The 24363-nt window shown below is 47.3% G+C and overlaps 1 protein-coding gene across 1 annotated transcript; it reads left to right on the top strand.

Annotated features, from left to right (window-relative positions):
* The first annotated feature begins 10024 nt into the window (after positions 1–10024).
* LOC136480757 (secreted RxLR effector protein 161-like) lies at positions 10025–10756 on the top strand. The gene has a single exon (XM_066478218.1). It carries the CDS (start codon positions 10025–10027, stop codon positions 10754–10756), a length of 732 nt encoding a protein of 243 aa, XP_066334315.1.
* The last annotated feature ends 13607 nt before the right edge of the window (positions 10757–24363 follow it).

Raw genomic sequence — 24363 nt, 5'->3', positions numbered from 1 at the left:
CTCGTTCTCCACAGAAAACAAAAGACTGAAGGGTTGCACAAGCTCTCTTCCCCATGGGAAGGGCCTTATGTCATCAAAGAAGTTACTCCACCAGGTTCTTATCGCCTAAGTGACTTAGAAGGACTCGATGTTCCTAACTCATGGCACATCGAACACCTTATATGTTCTATCCTTGAAACACTATAGATATTTACTTTACAATTTTATATATTCAGATAAGTTTTTGGTCTCCATAACGTGTCACCATTTTGTCTCTTTTGTGGTTTAACATCCTTTTGTGGTCGCCAAACTATATGCCATTTCATGACGAACTCCAATATGTACTCGCCGTAACTACGCTGACCATGTTTCTCCAAATCGTCAAACACGATTTCTCCAAATCGCCGAACACGATTTCTCTAAATCGCCGAACATGATTTCCCCATATAGTGAAAACATTCTTTGATCAGAGAGCAACATTCTTTCTTTTCTGTTCTCTTTGGAGACGTCCCAGTCTCCAATTTCTCCCTACACGTGCTACGGGCTCCGCGCTCTACGTTATGGGTGGTCGGTTGCGGTTCCTTGGTCACACCTATTTTTCCTACATGTCTACGGGCTCCGTGCTCGATGTTATGGATTATGGGTTAGCCAAGGCCGAGAGTTGAACATAGAATACATTGCTCGGACGCCGTCTACATTGCCTTCATCTCCAAGTTCGTATAACAACTGCCGACCAGAACACGTTCAGCGTTGTTTTTTATGGAAAAGACTCAGCCACAAATTTTTCCCTACACGTGCCACGGGCTCTGCGATCTATGTCATGGGTGGTCACTGCGGTTCCTGGGTCACGTCTGTTACTCCTACACATGCACGGGCTCCGCGCTCGACGTTATGGACTATGGGCTGGCCAAGGCCATAGGGATCAATAGCAGACCAACTGGTCGGATGTTAATTGAACTACACATAATCATGTTAGGTTTGAAACTTCAAAGATTATTTCGCCGAACTACAAGCAAACTGCATATATTATATATACATGCACCTTAAAGCATTTATTCGACGAATAATTGTTTCTTGCACTTTCACGCTTTCTAATTACACTGTCAGGCTTTTATAGATGATAATTTATGAGTTGATCACTGAGCTTCGCCGTTACCATCCATTTCACCAAACAGGTCTATATTGTCGGCCAGCATCTTCGCTGCGTCCTCCACTTCATCCTCCAGCTGCTGTGTCCCCACGTCGTCCAGTCCTTCGGTGAACCCACCCCCTATCGACTGAAGGTCGATGGTAGGGTAATGGGACCGAACAACCGTGAGGACATGGGTCGCGATGGTCGTAATGGCATCACGGTTGAAAGTCTTGAAGTTCTCCCATGCTGCCTTGCACCTCTGGATTATGGTGTCAGGACGTTGACGCCTGTCGTCGTGCTGAGCAGCCGTTTTCGGATCGACGTAGTCAAGCACTGGCTTAATTGCGATGATTACAGCGTCATAATTCTCCTTTTGGACCTTGGCCTCCTGCACCAGCATGTTGAACTGCGCTTTGGCTTTATGATGATGGCCTGTGAGAGTTACAATGATCCATTATACAAGGAAGCTACTCCAACAATAATTCCGACCAGGAGGAATTCACCTTTCAGCTCCTCAACAAATTTGTCCGCCCGCTCTGCTTCTTTTTCTTTCTCCTAGCGAATTTGATCGATGGCCTGGCGCATCTGTCCGAGCTCAACGTCTTGCTCTACAAGAACAACAGTTGTTAACGGGCGTGTGGCTGTTCAGCAATACCAAAGTACATTCATTGATGCACCGTACCTGCTTTCTGTTTGGATATACTGTTGAGCTGTTCACTTTTCCTCTCCAGCTGCTCGGAAGCACTTCTTAGTTGGTCGGAGACAGTGGCAAGCTACTCGGACTGGGCTCCGCACTTGCTCGGACATAGCCGCCAGCTTTTCGGTAAGGACCCCCTTCTGGTATTCCTGGTCCTATGCGTTCGACTCTACAAGATCTCGTTCGCGTTGGGCCCTCTGGATATTTTTCTCCGAGAGGTTCCTGGAATCTTTGAGTTTTTCGTTCTCCGCAGCAAGGGGCTCCATTCACTTTATCAGCTGGCGGCACTGCTCGGCAACTCGAGATATCTCCTGCAAAATGAATGATGACAATATAGTTAACCAATTCCAATAAACAACCAGGATCTTTCCAGACGAAGTATTCACCTTAATCTGTTTCATCACACCACTAAGAGAAGTCTCCAGTCTCCTGAACTCCTTGGTGGTGTGCTCCTCTTCAACAACAACTATTTCATCGCCGCGCTTTCGAAGAATCCGGACTGCTAGGGGTCGAGGTTCATCACGCACGATCTCTTCCACCTTGTCTTCTTCCATTGCAGCCGAGTGGACCACCTTGGGGCTCGGTGGTCGGATAGTAGGTCCAACCATGCCCTCTGAAGTATCAGGGATTGCCGTTTGCTCCTTCGGCGCTGAATGCTCTTCCGCTATTGATTCCTCAGTGGCCGAAGGCGCTGTCGCCGACTCGTTCGCCGTAGTAGGCATTCGCTCACGGTTATCAAGCCCACTAGGGGCAGTAATTGGCTCCTAAACACTCGGGGACTCCTGGATGTGGTCTACTGGCGTCTCCACCGCTCCAGGGCCAGTTACTGGTTGCTGCTCAGTCTGAGTGGGCGGGGCTGGATCAGTTGTTGGCTTTGCACTGTACCAAATTAGTTATTCAGTCACAACAGAAGTAAGGGAAATACAGCGAAGTAACGTCAGCACAAGGACACTTATGGTTTGGTCTGACAGTTCAATTTCTTGAACCGACGGTGCCGGCCTGAGCCTCTGGGCGCAACTGTGGGGTCGACTCCTGTGCTCGGCGGGGGAATTCTTGGCTCTTCCTCGGTCGGCCTTGGTTCCACCTACTGCTCTGGGGCTGCTGCTTTTTGTTGCTCCGGGATCTCCGTTGCCTGCTCTGCAGGGATTTCCGACGTCTGCTGCGCAGCAACTCCCTCCGCTTGATGCTCGGGGACTCTCCTTGTTGGAGGCTCACGGACTTCTTCGCCTACCCCGGTTTGTTGCTCCGCGCGTGGGTTGCGCGGAGGCTCTTTCGTGCTCGAGAGAGGGTTCTTGAGAATCTCGTCGTCATTAGACCAATCGAACACTACGGTCCTTCATGTTTGATTGGTCTAGTCATCATCCAGAGAGATCCCGCCTGGTTTGCGGGGAGCAGTCGTGGCTATTTTCCTCTTCTTCTAGGCCGGCTCATCTTTCGCCGGCCTCTTCCCCCTAGTTTTCGCCGACATGGGGGGAGGACTCTCCGTCTGACTAGTGTCCATTCCTCTGGATTTCGAGGAGACACCGATGGAGCTTTCTTCAATTTGAACAGGTCATCGTACATCTACTGACGGCAGCCAATCGTTTCTCGGCACGCCTGAGAAATACACCGCCTTGTCCTACAAATGGATCTTCACATGAGTAGGATCAGTTTATTGCTTGGCAGTATAAATAAACTACAAGGAAACATATAGTCAGGACATTCACCTGAGGAGGCAAATTCTTGCAATTGAAGGGCTTCGTATACCCTGATAGCCTGAAGGAGGATAGCGGAGCAAACAGCTCGGCAGTTCGCTCTTCGACATCGCTCCTGGATAGTATTTCTAGCCTCTCTCGAGTCCCGTCGGTCTCACCTTTGAATTCAAAGCCTGGGTGTGCCCTCTCTTTACAGGGTTGTATGCGGCGCACTATGAAACTCGCCGCTACCAATCCATCGTTGGTCTTCACGCCCTTTATCAAGCTGAGGAGTTCATTCACTTACTCTATGTCATCCTTGCTCGGTAGCTCCGACCAACTCCTCTGGCTTTCTAGGATGTGGTCGGCGTTACAACGCACCACTGGGTGGCTTTGTCTCATGTAGAACCATCTAGTGTTCCACTCCTTTAGCGACGTGTTCAGCGGTATGGTAAGATATTCACTCACCATCCCATCCCGAAGCTGGAGATACACCCCGGCGACCACCTTGGAACCAGCGCCGCCTCTCTTCTTCAGCCAGAATATGTGACGGAAAAGATTGAAGTGGGGTAGGATGCCAAGGTATGCCTCACAAAAGTGGATGAAGATAGAGATGTGCAGAATGGTATTGGGGTGGAGATTGCACAGAGTAACCCCCCAGAGCTCCAATAGATCCCTCAGAAATGGGTGCACAGGAAACCCTAACCCGTGCCAAAAATAGTCTTCGAATACTACTGCTTCGTCAATGTGAGGCGTGGGAAAGGACTCATCGGAAGCTGGCCACCATCCGGTGGTCACACGGTTGGGGAGAACACCGGCTTTCACCAATCAGTTCAGCTCAGCTTCTCCCGTTCACGACGGCACCCACTCCTCATCGCGTTGGGCCACGGCGTCGGTCTTCTTGGGACTCATCTTCTTCGGTTTCATAGCTCCTCTCTTCGGCGCCATCTCTCAGATCTGGTTAGGTTTTCGGTGGCGGAGGAAACTGTGGTTGCGGATTTGGCAGCGCGAAAGATGAGGAGGAAGAAGAAGTGGAAAAGGTCGGAACGGGGCCTGCGGCGGCACTATTATATAGGGTCTTCCCCACTTTTACGATTCAAGGGTTTTTGGGAAACTGTTCCCGCGATCTGCGCCGCTCCGAATTCTCCGCTGCGGCTTAATGGGACATTCTAGGATTTTCGCGCAACCTCAGCCCACGTCGCTAGTTTGTTGCTACTGTCAGTTGTTTCCTCGCCAAAATATTGCCGAATACTCCGCCATTTATTAAGGTTCAGTAACTAACACTGTACAACAATCTCTCCGGTTTTTTCTCCACGATTCGGTTCCTCCAATAACTCTGCCTGCAGCATGGGGACTGGTGGCCTGCTCCGTTGGTCTTTATTTATTTTTCTATTTCTAACCCTGGCACCACGTGACCGCATCACCTACTGTCAGACTCGGGGACTAAGTGGGCACACTTCACCTTGCGGTGAATGTGCGTTGTCTCTTTCTGGGGCACGCCCGGGGACTGGCTTCCTGCTCGGCTGGTTTTCTACTATTCTTCAAGTTTCTTACCCTGGCACCACATGACTACATCATCTGCTGTCAGGCTTAGGGACTAAGTGGGCACACTTCACCTCACGGTGAGTGTGCGGGGTTTTTTTCTAGCAGACTACACGCCTATAGAGGAAGATTGACTCCTACAACTTTGTTCGGACTCTAAGTGGGCAAACTTGGTCCACTGCGGATAAATTTTCGATTCTAAACATGAGTTCCTTACACCCTTATGGCAAGCCGTACTTTGGTCATCCTGCTCGGCGATGGTTCATGGTGCTTGGCAACATGTCACGCTGCTCGGCGACAGGTTATGCTGCTCGGCAACGGTTTACACTGCTCGGCGACGACTCACGCAGCTCGGCAGTTCAGCATGGTGGTTGGACCATAAGCTTGACTGCTCGGCATTGTTCGCACCTGCTCGGACAAAGCTTAAGACGACGTTGCACAACGGGTTTCTCTTTGGCATTGTGTGCAGCCACTTTGAAACAAGTATCGTTCATATGAACTTGAATAACCACATGGGCTCCACGTCACCGTCCTCGCTCTCGCCCTGCTCTCCATATGACAAGGCATGAACCACCCTCGTCGCCGTCTTGCTCTCGCTGTGCACGGCGACATCGAAGCCGAACGCCGCTGTCGCCCTGTGGCATCGTATGTGTCCGCCGAGCGTCTGCCCGGTGGGGAAGACCACGCCGCAGGTGCTGCACCAGTGCACGTCTCTGGCTAACGTGGCGCCCTTGCTTGGTCGCGCGTCAGCGGCCGCTTGTGTTGGATTTATTATGGGCTAGGCCCATTTATATATTTAATAAATCAATAACTCTATGGCTTGTAATTATGGGTATTATTATTTGTACCGGATTGGAAGTTAAAAGGATGTTGACTCAACTTAAATGATTGGAATTAATCCGTTTAATTTGAGAAGTTGAGAAACGGACAAAGGCATGCCACACGCGCGCGCGCGCGCCGCCGCCGCCGGCCGGGCTCGGGCTCGGGCTCGGGCTCGTGGCGAGGCAGGCGGGCGGGCGTGGCGTGGCGTGTTAACTTTTTAGTACCCACTAACCATGGGAGTTTTCAACTAAAAGCCGGCCTGACTCCTGAACTCCAGTTAAAGCGAGAACACACGCATTCCGGAAGATTGATTCAGTTGCTTGATGGCTTTCCTCATCTCGTAACTCTACGCGCACGGAGGAGCAAGAGGGCAGGTGCCTCCGAAGCCCTTATCGTTCGGGACCTTGCACGGGGATCGGCAATTAGGGTTTTGGGGAGCGTCTACGCGACTGCCCGAAGAGCCGCCGTCACCATACGTCGTCTTCTTCCCGATCGCTGACGGAGGGAACACCTTCTTCTCCTACGGCATGTCAAGGGAAGTTGCTGGAACTTCGGAATTGCGGATGGGAGGGTATGATCATTTCATCTTCTCTCTGTTTTACGTTCTACATGTTTCAGTAGTTCATCAGTTTGTTTCATATGTTCAGTCATGTCATTTCATAAGATATCTTATGTCTGTTCCTGCTAGATATATGCTCTACATATGTGTTTCCTGTTTACAGTCCTGTTGTTTTGTATGTAGCTTTATGCTTGTTGCAGATATGCAATATATATCATTCCATGTGTTTCTCTTTGTTATGATTCATGATCTTCATATGTTTCACATGATATATGATCTAGCATGTAGTTTTATCATGGATATAATCGATATCATGATTTCAATGATTAATAATTCTTTATATGTCATCATCATGCTGTTAATTTATGGAATTAAAATGACATGGAAATTGCCTATTATCCTAACATTCCAAAAACCTAAATTTAGGCATTTTTCTGTCAGAGGTTTTGCTGCTGTGTTAAAGCCTGATCTTTTTGATGGTAAAAACTTCTTGATATAGAGAGCTAAGATGGAATTGTGGCTCACTGCAATGTCATGTTATCATATCTCTGAGGGCAAACCTGCTAACTTGCCTCCTGAGGATGAGGCTAAGTTTAAGGCTAATGACAACCTCTTTCGAGGTGCAGTGATTAGCGCACTTGATCCAAAATTCCAGAAAAGCTATATCATCCTTCCTACAGGGAAAGAGCTGTGGGATGCACTTGTGGGAAAGTTTGGAGTTACCGATGCTGGTAGCGCGCTGTACCTCATGGAGCAGCTGTATGACTACAAGATGGTTGAGAACCGATCTGTAGTGGAACAGGCTCATGAGATTCAGGCACTAGCTAAGGAACTTGAGCTCTTTCCATGTGTCTTACCTGATAAGTTTGTGGCTGGCGGTATAATCACCAAGTTACCACCTTCTTGGAAGGACTTTGCTACCTCACTCAAACATAAGAGACAGGAGTTCAATGTTGAAGAGCTCATTGGTACTCTTGATGTTGAGGAGAGAGCGAGAGCAAAAGACAATGGAAAGAGTGTTGAGACCTCTACTGCTAATGTGGTACAGAAGAGAAACTCTGGATTCCGCAAGTATAAAAAGAAGAAAAAACCAGAACAAGCAAGAGAACACAACTAAGCCTGTTCAAACAGCACAATTTAAAAAGAAGAACAACAACAAGAGAGATGGAGGCTGCTTTGTTTGTGGCAGTGAACAGCACTGGGCAAGTGAGTGCCCTGAGCGCAAGTTCAAGCATGAAAAGAAATCAGCAAATGTTGTCACTACTGATGCTGGAGAAGGAGCATCTGGGTATGGTAATTCTTTACCATTTGTTCTTTCAGTATGTAATTCACCTGAGTGGTGGATGGATAGTGGTGCAAATATTCATGTGTGTGCTGATGTTTCTCTGTTTTCTTCCTACCAGGTCGAGAGGTCTAGCGCCTTGTTGATGGGAAATGGGTCGCGTGCTCATGTTCTTGGTGTTGGTACGGTCATTCTGAAGTTTACTTCGAGAAAGACGGTGCCATTGAAGAGCGTGCAGCATGTGCCCTCCATCAAGAAGAATCTTGTTAGTGCGTCTATGCTATGTCGAGATGGCTACAAAATTATTCTAGAGTCGAATAAATGTGTTGTGTCGAAACATGGTTCTTTTGTTGGTAAAGGATATGATTGCGGAGGCTTGTTCCGCTTATCACTGCATGATGTGTGTAATAAAATGGTGAATTATGTTAATATTTCTGATGAGTCGGATTTATGGCATTCACGTTTCTGTCATGCAAGTTTTGGCTGTCTTATGCAGTTAGCAAATCTAAATTTAATTCCTAAATTCAATTTGGTCAAAAAGTCTAAGTGTCATGTATGTGTTGAATCAAAACAACCCCGCAAGCCTCACAAGGCTGCTGAGGCGAGGAATTTAGCACCTCTATAACTTGTCCATTCTGATTTATGCGAAATGAATGGAATTTTGACTAAAGGCAGTAAAAGATACTTCCTCACGTTTATAGATGACTCCACCAAGTTTTGCTATGTGTATCTCTTAAAAACAAAAGATGAAGCGTTTAATTATTTTAAGACCTATAAAGCTGAAGTTGAGAACCAACTTGAGAGGAAAATAAAGCAGTTAAGGTCCGATCGAGGTGGAGAATATTTCTCTAATGTTTTCGATGAGTTCTGTGTGGAACATGGTATTGTTCATGAGAGGACACCGCCATTCTCACCACAATCCAATGGGATTGCTGAAAGGAAAAACCGCACTCTAACAGAGTTAGTGAATGCCATGTTGAGTATAGCGGGATTATCCAAGGAATGGTGGGGTGAGGCGATTTTGACAGCATGTCATGTCCTGAACAGAGTTCCAACAAAGAACAAAGAGATCACACCATTTGAGGAATGGAAAAAAAGAAGATTAAATCTCTCATATTTGCGCACTTGGGGTTGCTTGGCTAAAGTAAATGTGCCAATCAACAAAAAGCGTAAACTTGGGCCTAAAACTGTTGATTGTATTTTCCTTGGCTATGCCTTTCACAGCATTGGGTATAGGTTCTTAATTATAAAATCTGAAGTTTCTGATATATATGTTGATACAATCACATAATCTAGAGACGCTACATTCTTTGAGAATGAATTCCCAATGAAGAATACACCTAGTGAAACAAGTCATGAGACTATAATTCCCCATGAACACGAACTGTCTATTCCAATACATCATGCTGAAGAATCTCATGTACACATCCCTGAGGAGGATGACACTATAGTCACTCGAAAGAGCAAGAGACAGAGGGTTGCAAAATTCTTTGGTGATGACTATTTAGTGTACCTTGTGGAAGACATACCAACCACCATTAGAGAGGCATATTCTTCTCCTGATGCTGACTTGTGGAAGGAAGCAGTAAGGAGTGAGATGGATTCTATTATGTCTAATGGAACTTGGGAGGTCGTTGACCATCCTTATGGGTGTCAACCTATAGGTTGCAAATGGATTTTCAAGAAAAAGCTTAGGCCTGATGGTACAATTGAGAGGTACAAGGCAAGGCTTGTGGCCAAAGGATATACCCAAAAAGAGGGTGAAGATTTCTTTGACACCTATTCACCAGTTGCTCGATTGACTATAATTCGCACCTTAATTGTCGTGGCTACCTCTTATGGTCTTATCATTCATCAGATGGATGTTAAGACAGCTTTCCTGAATGGAGAGTTAGAAGAGGAGATCTATATGGATCAGCCAGAAGGGTTCATTGCGGATGGTCAAGAGAACAAGGTGTGTAGGTTGTTAAAATCATTATATGGCCTAAAACAAGCACCTAAGCAATGGCATGAAAGGTTTGATAATACTTTAATATCTAACGGTTTCTCTGTGAATGAAGCTGACACGTGTGTGTATTATCGATATGGTGGGGGTGAAGCTGTTATGATGTGCCTATATGTTGATGACATCCTGATCTTTGGATCAAATCTCAATGTGATTAAGGAAGTAAAGAAACTTCTGTCGAGCAATTTTGAAATGAAAGATTTGGGAGAAGCTAATGTTATTTTAAACATCAAGCTTATTAGAGAAGGTGATGGTGGGGTAACTCTGTTACAATCCCACTATGTGGAAATGGTATTAAGTCGCTTTGGTTTTAGTGACTGTGATCCTGCTCCCATGCCTTATGATCCTAGCGTGCTATTGAGGAAAAATCGAAGAATAGCAAGGGATCAACTGACATACTCCCAGATCATTGGCTCACTCATGTACCTTGCGAGTGCGACAAGGCCTGACATCTCATATGCTGTGAGCAAGCTGAGCCGGTTTGTGTCAAAACCGGGAGATGATCACTGGCGTGCTCTTGAGAGAGTGTTGCGTTATCTAAAAGGTACTATGACTTATGGTATTCATTATACTGGACATCCAAAAGTGCTGGAAGGCTATTGTGATGCCAACTGGATTTCTGATGCTGATGAGCTTTATGCCACGAGCGGATATGTGTTTCTGCTTGGAGGTGGCACTGTTTCCTGGAAGTCTTGCAAGCAGACTATCTTAACGAAGTCTACAATGGAAGCAGAACTCGCTGCATTGGACACTGCTGGAGCTGAGGCCGAGTGGCTTCGTGATTTCCTGTTGGATTTACCGGTAGTTGAAAAACCGATACCGGCTATTTCAATGAACTGTGACAACCAGACTGTGATCACAAAGATCAACAGTTCCAGGAATAACATGAAGTCCACAAGGCATGTTAAAAGAAGATTAAAGACTGTCAGAAAGTTGAAAACCTCCGGAGTTATAACGTTGGACTATGTTCACATGTCGAATAATCTGACAGATCAATTCACTAAGGGACTGTCACGAAATGTGATAGAAAGTGCATCGAGAGAGATGGGTATGAGACCCACGTGAAAGTCTACTGTAGTGGTAACCTGCTCTATGTGATCGAAGATCCCGTGAAGTAGAGTGGTGAAACAAGCTATAAGTAGATTGAGAGGAAAGTTCCCTACGAACCTATCTCTGATGCATATCTTTCTTTCTATAAGGCATGATGGTATTTACCTTAATGTATTTCAAGAGTCTTATAAAGATGAGATGTTGTCCTACAGAACATCTTTTGAGAAGTACACCTATATGAGTCAGACTGCTGGTCACAGTCTATGGGACCTGGGTTATCCTTAAACACTCATGAAAGGCATAGAAGTGTGACTTATATGCTTCAAACAGCGGGGATGCTTGTTGCAACCTAGTACCAGCGAAGGATTTGAGTGAATCTCACCTCACACAAAACTGTCAATTCAAGGCATAGTCCATTGTTCAGTTGTGACTGAGTGAAACTCTTGTTCTAGGTGGATGTTTAACTTAACAGTCTCCATCGAAACACTGGTATATCAAAGAATTGTGATTCTGGAACTATACAGTTACAAACCCTAGAGTTTGGTGGGGATTGTTGGATTTATTATGGGCTAGGCCCATTTATATATTTAATAAATCAATAACTCTATGGCTTGTAATTGAGGGTATTATTATTTATACCGGATTGGAAGTTAAAAGGACGTTGACTCAACTTAAATGATTGGAATTAATCCGTTTAATTTGAGAAGTTGAGAAACGGACAAAGGCGTGCCACGCGCGCGCGCGCCGCCGGTCGGGCCGGGCTCGGGCTCGGGCTCGTGGCGTGGCAGGCAGGCAGGCAGGCAAGCAGGCAGGCGGGCGTGGCGTGTCGTGTTAACTTTTTAGTACCCACTAACCACGGGAGTTTTCAGCTAAAAGCCGGCCTGACTCCTGATCTCCTGGGGTCTCTCTGTCTTCCCTGCGCATGCCTCTCCGTTTTCCCTGCGAGTCTTCCAACTCCAGTTAAAGAGAGAACACACGCATTTCGGAAGATTGATTCAGTTGCTTGATGGCTTTCCTCATCTCGTAACTCTGCGCGCACGGAGGAGCGAGAGGGCAGGTGCCTCCGAAGCCCTTGTCGTTCGGGACTTTGCACGGGGGATCGGCAATTAGGTTTTTGGGGAGCGTCTACGCGACTGCCTGAAGAGCCGCCGTCACCATACGTCGTCTTCTTCCTGATCGCTGACGGAGGGAACACCTTCTTCTCCTACGGCATGTCAAGGGAAGTTGCTGGAACTTCAGAATTGTGGATGGGAGGGTATGATCATTTCATCTTCTCTCTGTTTTACGTTCTACATGTTTGAGTAGTTCATCAGTTTGTTTCATATGTTCAGTCATGTCATTTCATAAGATATCTTATGTCTGTTCCTGCTAGATATATGCTCTATGTATGTGTTTACTGTTTACCGTCCTTTTGTTTCGTATGTAGCTTTATGTTTGTTGCAGATATGAAATATATATCATTCCATGTGTTTCTCTTTGTTATGATTCATGATCTTCATATGTTTCACATGATATACGATCTAGCATGTAGTTTTTATCATGGATATAATTGATATCATGATTTCAATGATTAATAATTCTTTATATGTCATCGTCATGCTGTTAATTTATGGAATTAAAATGACATGGAAATTGCCTGTTACCCTAACAGCTTGTGGCTCGTCCGGTGGCCGCCGAGCGCCTGGAACGTCGGGAACGCGCGCCCGCGCGTCTTGCACCGGAACACGCCGCCGCCGTGCTTCACGATCACCTTGCTCGCCGTCGACAGAGACAGCGACAGGATGAGTTGCCGCAGCAGGTTGTTACTCGCTGCCGCCGTCGTCGGTCGTTCGGTTGTGGTGGTGGCCATGGTCCGATCGATCCACAGCTTTTTCGATCGAGAGGATGTAGCTAGATCGAGCTAGCTTGGTCACGTGTATGCATATATACTATATTATTAGCACTGCACGTGCCTAATATATATAATACGTACTAAGACGCTGTTTCTATGGATATAATCAGCAAGCAATCTTGTTTCGATGCTAAGCAATGGCGCCGTATTATATATATAGGCGCGCCAGGATGCCTGCCTGCCAGAAGCCGCTAGAGCTTCTGTACGCTGCATTGACTTGAAGTCAACGTCAAGCTCGCCAGCGAACTGAGCTCGTTGAGCGACCAATGGCAGGGCCCCACGTACGACAGGCGAAGCTTCGCCGCTTTTCTTGGCATGGCAGTGGGTCGTCCGGTCCAGAGCGGTTGTTTGCATCGTCTGTTCTTCCTATCTGTCTATCTAACCCTGGCCAAATGAATCATGGTGGTTAAGTTCGGCAACAGTTTACTCAGCTCGAAATAGTATCTATTATCTGCCGACGATGTACAGCAGTCGTCGTCGATAATATATACGCACGTGTTTGTCGGTGACACAGTAGAGATGTCCTGATTTGTAAGTATCGTACGTGACAACGTGCACGAAATCTTCTGAAATTTTTATCATAGCCTCCACATACGATATCACGACATCTCAACAAGTTTCATAATTTTTGGACTTCGTTTGTTTTTTATAGAATTTAAAAACACTTTGCACGCAAGTTCGTGGTCATGTTTTGTGAACAAGATGTCTAAAATTTCGGGTCTGTTCCTGGATACGGCCTCACACTACACTCAGTAACATGACTATCATTTTTTGAATCATTAAATTCCATTATTCGTACCACGTGCAGTTCAAATTTATATTTTTAAAAAAAAATCAAGTAAATGAAATAAAGTAACTAAATATATCAAAGAGCCACAAAAATCCATAAATTCTAAAGAGGTGTTCCTGGTACTTTAAAAGGGCTGCACAAAAAATTTGGAGGCCAAAAACAAAAAAAAACTTTGCCGAGCGCCGGGGCATGGCACTCGGCAAATGGGGTCTTTGCCGAGTGCCAAGAATAAGGCGCTCGGCAAAGAGGTTTTTTTAATTTTTTTTAGAAATTTCCTCTTTGCCGAGTGCCTTCACATGCCGACGGCCGGATCGGGCAGGCGCGGCAGGCGGGCGTGGCGTGTCGTGTTAACTTTTTAGTACCCACTAACCACGGGAGTTTTCAGCTAAAAGCCGGCCTGACTCCTGATCTCCTGGGGTCTCTCTGTCTTCCCTGCGCATGCCCTCTCCGTTTCCCTGCGAGTCTTCCAACTCCAGTTAAAGAGAGAACAACACACGCATTTCGGAAGATTGATTCAGTTGCTTGATGGCTTCCTCATCTCGTAACTCTGCGGCGCACGGAGGAGCGAGAGGGCAGGTGCCTCCGAAGCCCTTGTCGTTCGGGACTTTGCACGGGGGATCGGCAATTAGGTTTTGGGGAGCGTCTACGCGACTGCCTGAAGAGCCGCCGTCACCATACGTCGTCTTCTTCCTGATCGCTGACGGAGGGAACACCTTCTTCTCCTACGGCATGTCAAGGGAAGTTGCTGGAACTTCAGAATTGTGGATGGGAGGGTATGATCATTTCATCTCTCTCTGTTTTACGTTCTACATGTTTGAGTAGTTCATCAGTTTGTTTCATATGTTCAGTCATGTCATTTCATAAGATATCTTATGTCTGTTCCTGCTAGATATATGCTCTATGTATGTGTTTTACTGTTTACCGTCCTTTTGTTTCGTATGTAGCTTTATGTTTGTTGCAGATATGAAATATATATCATTCCATGTGTTTCTCTTTGTTATGATTCATGATCTTCATATGTTTCACATGATATACGATCTAGCATGTAGTTTTTATCATGGATATAATTGATATCATGATTTCAATGATTAATAATTCTTTATATGTCATCGTCATGCTGTTAATTTATGGAATTAAAATGACATGGAAATTGCCTGTTACCCTAACAGCTTGTGGCTCGTCCGGTGGCCGCCGAGCGCCTGGAACGTCGGGAACGCGCGCCCGCGCGTCTTGCACCGGAACACGCCGCCGCCGTGCTTCACGATCACCTTGCTCGCCGTCGACAGAGACAGCGACAGGATGAGTTGCCGCAGCAGGTTGTTACTCGCTGCCGCCGTCGTCGGTCGTTCGGTTGTGGTGGTGGCCATGGTCCGATCGATCCACAGCTTTTTCGATCGAGAGGATGTAGCTAGATCGAGCTAGCTTGGTCACGTGTATGCATATATACTATATTATTAGCACTGCACGTGCCTAATATATATAATACGTACTAAGACGCTGTTTCTATGGATATAATCAGCAAGCAATCTTGTTTCGATGCTAAGCAATGGCGCCGTATTATATATATAGGCGCGCCAGGATGCCTGCCTGCCAGAAGCCGCTAGAGCTTCTGTACGCTGCATTGACTTGAAGTCAACGTCAAGCTCGCCAGCGAACTGAGCTCGTTGAGCGACCAATGGCAGGGCCCCACGTACGACAGGCGAAGCTTCGCCGCTTTTCTTGGCATGGCAGTGGGTCGTCCGGTCCAGAGCGGTTGTTTGCATCGTCTGTTCTTCCTATCTGTCTATCTAACCCTGGCCAAATGAATCATGGTGGTTAAGTTCGGCAACAGTTTACTCAGCTCGAAATAGTATCTATTATCTGCCGACGATGTACAGCAGTCGTCGTCGATAATATATACGCACGTGTTTGTCGGTGACACAGTAGAGATGTCCTGATTTGTAAGTATCGTACGTGACAACGTGCACGAAATCTTCTGAAATTTTTATCATAGCCTCCACATACGATATCACGACATCTCAACAAGTTTCATAATTTTTGGACTTCGTTTGTTTTTTATAGAATTTAAAAACACTTTGCACGCAAGTTCGTGGTCATGTTTTGTGAACAAGATGTCTAAAATTTCGGGTCTGTTCCTGGATACGGCCTCACACTACACTCAGTAACATGACTATCATTTTTTGAATCATTAAATTCCATTATTCGTACCACGTGCAGTTCAAATTTATATTTTTAAAAAAAAATCAAGTAAATGAAATAAAGTAACTAAATATATCAAAGAGCCACAAAAAATCCATAAATTCTAAAGAGGTGTTCCTGGTACTTTAAAAGGGCTGCACAAAAAATTTGGAGGCCAAAAACAAAAAAAAAACTTTGCCGAGCGCCGGGGCATGGCACTCGGCAAATGGGGTCTTTGCCGAGTGCCAAGAATAAGGCGCTCGGCAAAGAGGTTTTTTTAATTTTTTTTAGAAATTTCCTCTTTGCCGAGTGCCTTCACATGCCGACGGCCGGATCGGGGCACTCGGCAAAGTTGCCTCCTTTGCCGAGTGCCTCCCTGATCCGGCGCTCGGCAAAGGGGCGGGTGGGGGCACTTAGGCGAATTCGGCCGAGCAGTCCAAGCCACACACAGACAGCCCCCGCGCGTTTAGCTCCCGGCCAATGCCGGCCCGCGCTGCCGCTCCCGGCCATCCCCGCGCCGCCGCCCGCCAACGTCGGCCCGCGCCGCGCGCCACCCTCCCCTCCCCGTGCGCCGCCCTCCCCTCCCCGCGCTCGACAGCCACCGGGCCGCCGCCAACGTCGCGCGCCGCCGCCCTTCCCCGCGCCGGCACCTGCCCCCGCCCCCTCCAGCCCCCGCCCCTACGCCATGTGTGGCCAAGCGTTGCCAGCTCGCCCACGTCGGCCCGCCAATGCCGGCGGGTGGAGGAGGGGAGGAGGAGGAGGAGGGGGAGGAGGCGAGGAGGAGGAGGAGGAGCAGGAGGGGGAGGAGGGGAGGAGGAGGAGGAGCCGGCCCTACCCCCGGCCGCACCCCGTGGACCGCCCGCCCTGACGCCGCCCGTGCCCGACCCCGTTCCCGACTCCGGCGACCCCAACCCCGACCCCGACGCCGCCCGCCCCTACCCCCGGCGCCCGTCAGGTATGCCCTCTCTCTTGTTGTTGTCGTGGTAGTGATAGTTGTAGTAGTATTAGTTGTAGTAGTAGTGCTAGTGGTAGTAGTAGTAGAACTAGTGGTAGTAGTAGTAGTAGTAGTAGTAGTAGTACTAGTGGTAGTAGTAGTAGCAATAGTGGTAGTAGTAGTAGTAGAACTAGTGGTAGTAGTAGTAGCAATAGTGGAAGTAGTAGTAGAAGTTGTGGTACTACTTGGATATATTCTTCTGCATGGATTGATATCCAAACTACATGGCTTCTCTTGAGACATATGTGCTTGTCAGCCATCGTGCCGTTGTTTTTTGTAGGTTTTGGAAACCTCACCGTGCAGGAGAGGTTCTGCCGATTTTTTTTTAAAATGACAGTATTTTGTTCCATTTTTGTAGAGAAGTGCCCGTCGGAGCCGAGTCAGTTCCTGTCGCCGTGCCGGTCTGCCTGCACCGCATTGCCTCACCACTGCACCGACCCGCCATGGCCCCACTAGCCTGACTCCGCCGCCACCCTAGGTATAACCCCTCTTTCCGTATCATGGTCGTAGATGGCGTAACCCAGTTAGGCGTCTCCCGTTCGAATGAGATACGGTTGGAGGTATGCAGATCTTTGCATATCTACGACCGTATCTGTTTCGGATTGTCCACGTTTTTTGGACAGCCCGCGGATGCGTAGATGGGTTAGTTTCCATGGTCTGCTCCGGTCTGAGACATAGTTTCAGCATCACCTCCCTATTGTTCTCCAGATACGCACTCTTCTTTGGTAGGACGTGTATCTAGAGAACAGCGGGGAGGTGCTGCCGAAATTTTGTCTCGAATAGGAGTAGAGCATGGAAACTAACCTCATCTACGCATCCGCGGGTGGGATTAGGACCTATCCTAACCTATTAGACAATAGGAACACCATGTAGATGCAATTGATGGTTACATTACTCGCTGATACATATGTTAGAGGATGGATGACCGTCAGTGGATGTATACGGGCTGGAGAAGTCAGAGTGATTACACCACAAAATGGATGAACAATACAGATGCTTTCTTGAACAGTGCATTTGGCAAGGCTGCTAAAGGACATTGCCTAGTTTTGTGTCCCTGCAGCAAATGTGGAAATAGGAGAAGGGTAAACTAGGTGGAAATGGGTAAACATCTTGTGAAGAATGGATTTATGTCGGACTACACCCGGTGGGTCCACCATGGTGAAGCCCATCGTATGAGAGAGGAGGTGGTGAGACCACGGGTGTAGGATTTTGATGCTGATGCTAGGGTAGCAGACATGTTAGATGACTTTCACCAAGGACAATTCAATGAGGGACGTGAGAAGGAGGAGATGGAGGCAGCCGCACAGGTGTTCTACGACATGATGGACTCGGCACAGAAACCCCTTCATGATCGGTCAACGGTGTCTCAACTGGATGCCATTGGACGCTTAATGGGGTTGAAGTCCGAGTTAAACTTGAGTCGAGAAGGCTTCGATAAGATGTTGGCCGTGATTGGCACCCTACTTCCGGAGGGCCACATTCTGCCAAAGAGCATGTACGAGTCACAGAAACTCCTTCGTGCACTTAAGATGCCGTATGAGCAGATACATGCTTGTCCGAAGGGGTGCATCCTATTTAGGAAAGAACATGAGCATGCAAAGTTCTGTCCAAAGTGTAAATCATCCAGGTACCTGGAGGTAGACTCTGATGATGGCCAGAAGAGGCAACTTACGATCCCCATGAAAATCCTACGGTACCTTCCGTTTCTACCGAGGATCCAACAGCTATACATGACCGAGGAATCCGCGAAACAGATGACATGGCACAAAAATCGCAAACGGTACAATCCTGACAAGATGGTACATCCATTCGATGGTGAAGCTTGGATCCGCTTTAATGACAAACATCGTGACAAAGCAGATGAGGCTCGTAATATACGTGTCGCGCTAGCAACAGATGGGTTCAATCCTTATGGAATGATGGCTGCCCCATACACATGTTGGCCCATCTTCGTTATCCCCCTTAATCTCCCCCCCCCCCCCCCGGTGTCTCCTTTCAACGACATAACGTATTCTTGTCATTGATAATTCCTGGACACCCAGGGAGTAATATGGGTGTGTTCATGGAGCCCGTGTTTGATGAACTAGTCCGTGCTTGGGACGAAGGGGTATGGACATATGATCGAGCTACAAAGACAACCTTCAAAATGCACGTTTGGTACCACTACTCCCTACATGACTTCCTGGCATATGGGATATTCTGCGCCTGGTGTGTTCACGGGAAGTTCCCATGCCCAATATGCAAGGAAGGTGTGAGGTTCATTTGGTTGTAGAAGGTTGGCAAGTATTCGTCGTTCGACAGACATCATCAATTCCTACCTCTTGACCATCCATTCAGACAAGACATCAAGAACTTTACGAAAGGTGTCAAAGTGACAAACCCTGCACCATGGATGATGACTGGTGCCAAGGTTCATGCTTAGATAGATGCTCTCATGCCCAATGAACAAGGTGGTTTTGTGGGATATGGTGAGCAACATATGTGGACTCATATCATGGGCATGATGAGGCTCCCCTATTTCGATGACCTTCTTCTGCCACATAACATTGATGTAATACACACTGAAAAGAATGTCACCGAGGCACTTTGGGCAACACTCATGGACACTAAAAAGTCTAAGGACAACCCTAAGGCTAGAGTGGACCTGGCAACGTTGTGCGATAGACCAAATCAAGAGATGCAGCCTCCTAGTCGTGGCAAGACCTAGAGAAGGCCTATTTCCGATTTTGTCTTGAAAAAGGACCAAAGGAGGGAAGTACTTGAATGGATCTAGATGCTAATGTTCCCTGATGGGTATGCAGCGAATCTAAAGAGGGGAGTGAACTTAGGCACTCTGCGAGTCAACAGGATGAAGAGTCAAGACTACCACATATGGATTGAGCGGCTTCTTCCGACGATGGTTCGAGGCTATGTCCCAGAGCATGTCTGGCAAGTGCTGGCAGAGTTGAGCTACTTATTCCGCCAGCTTTGTGCCAAGGAGCTCTCTCGGACCGTTATTGATGACTTGGAAAAGGCGGCACCCATGTTGCTCTATAAGTTGGAGAAGATCTTTCCACCCAGCTGCTTCTTGCCGATGCAGCATTTGATTGTGCACCTCCCATATGAGGCACAGATGGGGGGGACGTGTAGGACCGTTGGTGCTATCTAATTGAGAGATGTCTGAAGACTCTTCGCAAAAAATGTAGAAATAAAGCCAAAATTGAGGCTTCCATTGCAAAGGCATACATTCTAGAGGAGGTGTCAAACTTCATAGAGAAATACTACACTAAGAACCTTCCTAGCGTTTATAATCCACCCCCTCGTTACAATGCTGGCAAAAATAAATCAAACCTCAGCCTTTTCCAAGGGCAACTCAGAAGCGCAAGTGCATCAACCACTAAGCAATTGAAAAATGAAGAGTGGCGTAGTATCATGCTATATGTGTTGACCAACCTTGTCGAGGTGCAGCCATTCATTGGGTAAGTTTTGAACGAACTTGTTTCATTTCGCCGTATGTCCTTATTTCTTCGTCCAACCCCCTTGTTTCTCGTTGGTACAGGGAATTTCTTCGTCAATCCTAGCATGGATCAAGGCAACCTACCCCACAAGAAAATGATACCCTTCTTTCACAGGGTGTGGGACCAGAGAGCCCTGATTTCATTTGTTGGTTCAAACAGAAAGCCCAAACTGATGCGCCTATAAGTGACGAGCTGAGACAGGTTGCAAATGGCTGTGCCGTTAGGGTCAAGTCATTTACCGGTTATGACGTGAATGGATATCATTTTCACACAGCAAGCTATGAGTAGAGTCGGCCCAATCGAAAAACCATAAACAGCGGAGTTGTTACGCCCGGCATGGATGGACTCAACTATTATGGAAGGATTGAAGAAATCTACGAAATATCATTCTATGGTTCCAAACCTCTTACTCCTATCATATTCAAATGCCACTGGTTTCATCCTGGAGTAACGAGACGGACCCCTAAGCTTGGGCTAGTCGAGATTCAACAGGATTCCGTCTATCCAGGAAAAGATGTCAACATTATGGCTCAACAGGCCGTCTAGGTTTATTATACGTCATACGCGTGCAAAGACGCCGAGCATCTTAAGGGTTGGTCTATTGTGCACAATGTATCGCCACACGGTAAAGTACCTGTCCCAAACGATGAAGATTACAACTTCAACCCAAACACATATGATGGAGAGTTCTATCAAGAAGAGGGGCTACAAGGGAGGTTTGACATAGACTTAACCGAAGAGATAGGAATGGAAGTAGACAATGAAAGGGATGATGATGAGGACGCTGGAGACGAGGTGCGAAATCTGAAGGACATACAAATGCTTGAGTGATTACATTTAGGCAATGACAATGAAGACAACATTCCTCCTTCGAATAGTGTTGATGAGTTGGACAATGTTGATAGTGATGACGAGACCTATGATCCAGCTAATCTCAATCATGAAGATTATTTCTAATACATGTAATACTATGTTTTTTGTAATTATGTTTTGTTCATTTTTGCATATATTTCTAATACATGTATTACTATGTTTTTTGTAATTATGTTTTGTTCATTTTTTTGCACCTATTTCTAATTATGTCTTATTTTTCTTTTTTATTGCAGGTGATTGAACAAAGATGGCGGGCGACCGTCATAGGTCCATGAACTCGATTTATCAATGACCACGCCGGCTACAAGAGGAGGCGGAGGGGGGCGGTGGAGGGATCGAACAGGAGGAGGAGGAGGAGGACCGCCAGCCGTAGGAGGGGCCGTCTCCTCCCACGTCACATGAGGAGGAGCTGGAGGAGGAGGTGGCGCCCGTGGACGAGTCAGACGAGGAGCTGGTTCGGCAGATGGATGAGGAGGAGGGGCCGCATGAGGACGACGAGTGGGAGGCGGCAGGCATGGGTTCCGCTTCCTCCGACTCCTCTTCGAGTGTCTACTTGCGAGGTCCCGCGAGCCTCCCACAGGTTCTGCTTCCTCACCAACGCCCAGTGATTCGCCCTGAAGGGAAAAAGTAAGTAACTTTATATGTTATCACCACTACTTCATATGATATGATGAAAAAAACTAATATTTTTTCTTAATCACTTATGCAGGAACTGGGTGGTTGTGTCGGGTGGTAGCGCACGGCTAGTCAACGGCATCCTGGGTCTTCTGTGCAGGCAACACTTCCCTGGCATTGTCACGTACGCATCGAAGATGGAGCCGGCCTACTCGTTTGACCACTACGCCGTCGCCCTCAATGCGGAGTACCCCAACAAGGCGGCGCGGGTGAAGGCAGAGTTTTGGGTAAATCTCCCTCGCACAACATTGCTCAATACGTCGCATTCATTGGACTTTTCTTGAAATAATGAATGGATACATCGCTTTTGTATGTAGACTTATTACAGATGCGAGGAGGGATTTGAGGCCAGGGCGGAGCAAGTGACTACCAAAGCCTTTAAAAAACTCGTCACCGACATGCATCACGAGGTGCGCATCCAGGCCATCATAACCTACTATGGGTCGAAGCTTGGAGAGAGGAAAACCAAGAAAGACGCAAGAGAGATGCAGCTGACCCGGGAGCAGTACCTTGAGGTAAATGAAGAACATCAATATTGATTCATTTTGAGATTAAGTTGGTTTAATTTGATCTTCTTATATGTCCAATACTTGATGATGTGTAGATGATTCCCTGTTGGTGCCAAGCGTATCCTGAGTGCTGGGCGATGATGGTGGAGAGGTGGTTCACGGAGGAGTACCTCAAGATGCACAAGGATGCCCGGGACCGTCGTTTGTAGATGCAAGGTCCAGCACACCATCAAGGCAGTCGCATCCTCGCTGGATACAAACAAGCATGGGTACGCGAATTCATTTATCTATTGTGACGCTCAGTTCTACCTGATTTCTAATCATCGTGCTGTCTTTCTCGTAGTCGGCGTCACATAGTGGCCAGGCTTGCTTGGACTTCTAGGCATGGTGTATGGCCCACAAGGGCAAGGCGACGTCCGATGTCTCCTTCAACCTGGAGGACCTGCCCGAGGCATACACGAACCCGAGCGTCCACTCCCACATCAGTGAGTACACTGAGGTGGCGAGGTCGCTCCATGGGCCAGACCACGATCCGAGCACCAAAGACTTCGATGGAGAGGCTGTCATGAGGGCGGGGCAAGGCAAGAAGCATGGACGGTTCTGGCTTGGCGACGGCATCATCGACACGACCTCTACTCCCTCTCTCTCCCAGATCTGAGCATGGAGCACAAGCTAGAGCCTGCCCATTCACACACAGTCGACCGCTGCACAGCACCGGGTCGACGCACTCGAGGTTATTCCTGTTTTACTCGTCATACATTGATCTTTACACACCTTAATTAGCTTTGCATTACTGAAACAATGGAGTGAAATATTGCATGCTCGGCTAGAATAAGAAATGAGGCAACGTCAGGAGCTAGAGGCTGGGCAGCAGAGGATGGTGGCCCAGCTGGAGGCCGAGCGGCAGGCCCAGGCGCAGAGGCTGACGGACATTACGGAGTTCCTACAAGGGCTTGGGCAACGTGTGGGCTTCTCTCGGCCCAGCTGGAGGCCGAGCGGCAGGCCCAGGCGCAGAGGCTGACGGACATTACGGAGTTCCTACAAGGGCTTGGGCAACGTGTGGGCTTCTCTCTACCAGCTGGGCTGTTGGTTCCACCTCTACCTCCGCATCCTGTAGCTACAACTACTCCTATGAGTATGAAAGTTTTTTACATTCGCTTGTGCTTTGCTTGTATGGCCTCTACCTTTCTAGATTAGCTATCCAAATAATCTTATCTCACATGCAATCTTTTCTCCTTTGTGCAGTCTCCATCAGACGGTGGTTCGAATAATCCACCTCATACACCTCCGAATGATGGAGCTGGGCCTTCACCACAGTCGCAGTGGCCGAGATGAGTGCGTGTTGTATTTTTTCATTTGTTGTTCACTTGGTGATGAACTTGTGATATACTTGTGATTCACTTATGGACTTTGATGGACTTGTGAATTTATTTGGATGGACTTGAGCACTTATTATTATATATGTGATATATATTGTGATGAATGTGATAAGTGCGGATGAATGTGTGGATAGATGAGATATATATGTGATATATATTTGTATAAATTTATTTGTCACGATGGAATGTAAAAAAATAAAAATTGCCGTTTTGGGTCACTTTGCCGAGTGTTGCACTCGGCAAAGGACCCCATTGCCAAGTGCCATGGTCACAGCACTCAGCAAAGCTGGAAAAATGGGCGCTCGGAAAACCATTTTTTCAACTTTGCCGAGTGCCATGACAATGGTACTCGGCAAAGAATTTTTTTTTTAAAAAAATCAAACTTTGCCGAGTGCCGGACTGAGGGCACTCGGCAAAGAATTTTTTTTAAAAAAAATTCAAACTTTGTCGAGCGCCGGCCAGGGGGCACTCGACAAAGAATTTTTAGAAAAAAAACATCTTTGCCAAGGGCCGGATAGAGGGCACTCGACAAAGAATTTTTTTTAAAAAAAAATAAAAAATCTTTGCCGAGTGCCTGCAAGGTTGGCACTTGGCAAAGCGACCGTCAACGGGGCCGGCGCCGTGACGGTCACTTTTCTTTGCCGAGTGCCCGATAAAAGACACTCGGCAAAGAGGGCTTTGCCGATCAATTTTTTGCCGTGTTTTCTTTGTCGAGTGCCGCACTCAGCAAAGGCTTTGCCGAGTGCAATTTGGCCTTTGCCGAGTGCCTCAGGCACTCGGCAAAGAACAAGAATCCTCTAGTGAAAAGTGATTGAAGAATGGGAAAGTAGAAAGAC

Source organism: Miscanthus floridulus, chromosome 9 (genome assembly GCF_019320115.1).
Source record: "Miscanthus floridulus cultivar M001 chromosome 9, ASM1932011v1, whole genome shotgun sequence".
Classification (NCBI taxonomy): domain Eukaryota; kingdom Viridiplantae; phylum Streptophyta; class Magnoliopsida; order Poales; family Poaceae; genus Miscanthus; species Miscanthus floridulus.
The sequence above is the reverse complement of the archived record's forward strand: the minus strand, read 5'-3'. Positions and strand labels throughout refer to the sequence as shown.

Excerpts from the sequence above, each read along its gene's own strand:
- LOC136480757 (XM_066478218.1), top strand. The coding sequence starts at position 10,025 with ATGCCTTATGATCCTAGCGTGCTATTGAGGAAAAATCGAAGAATAGCA.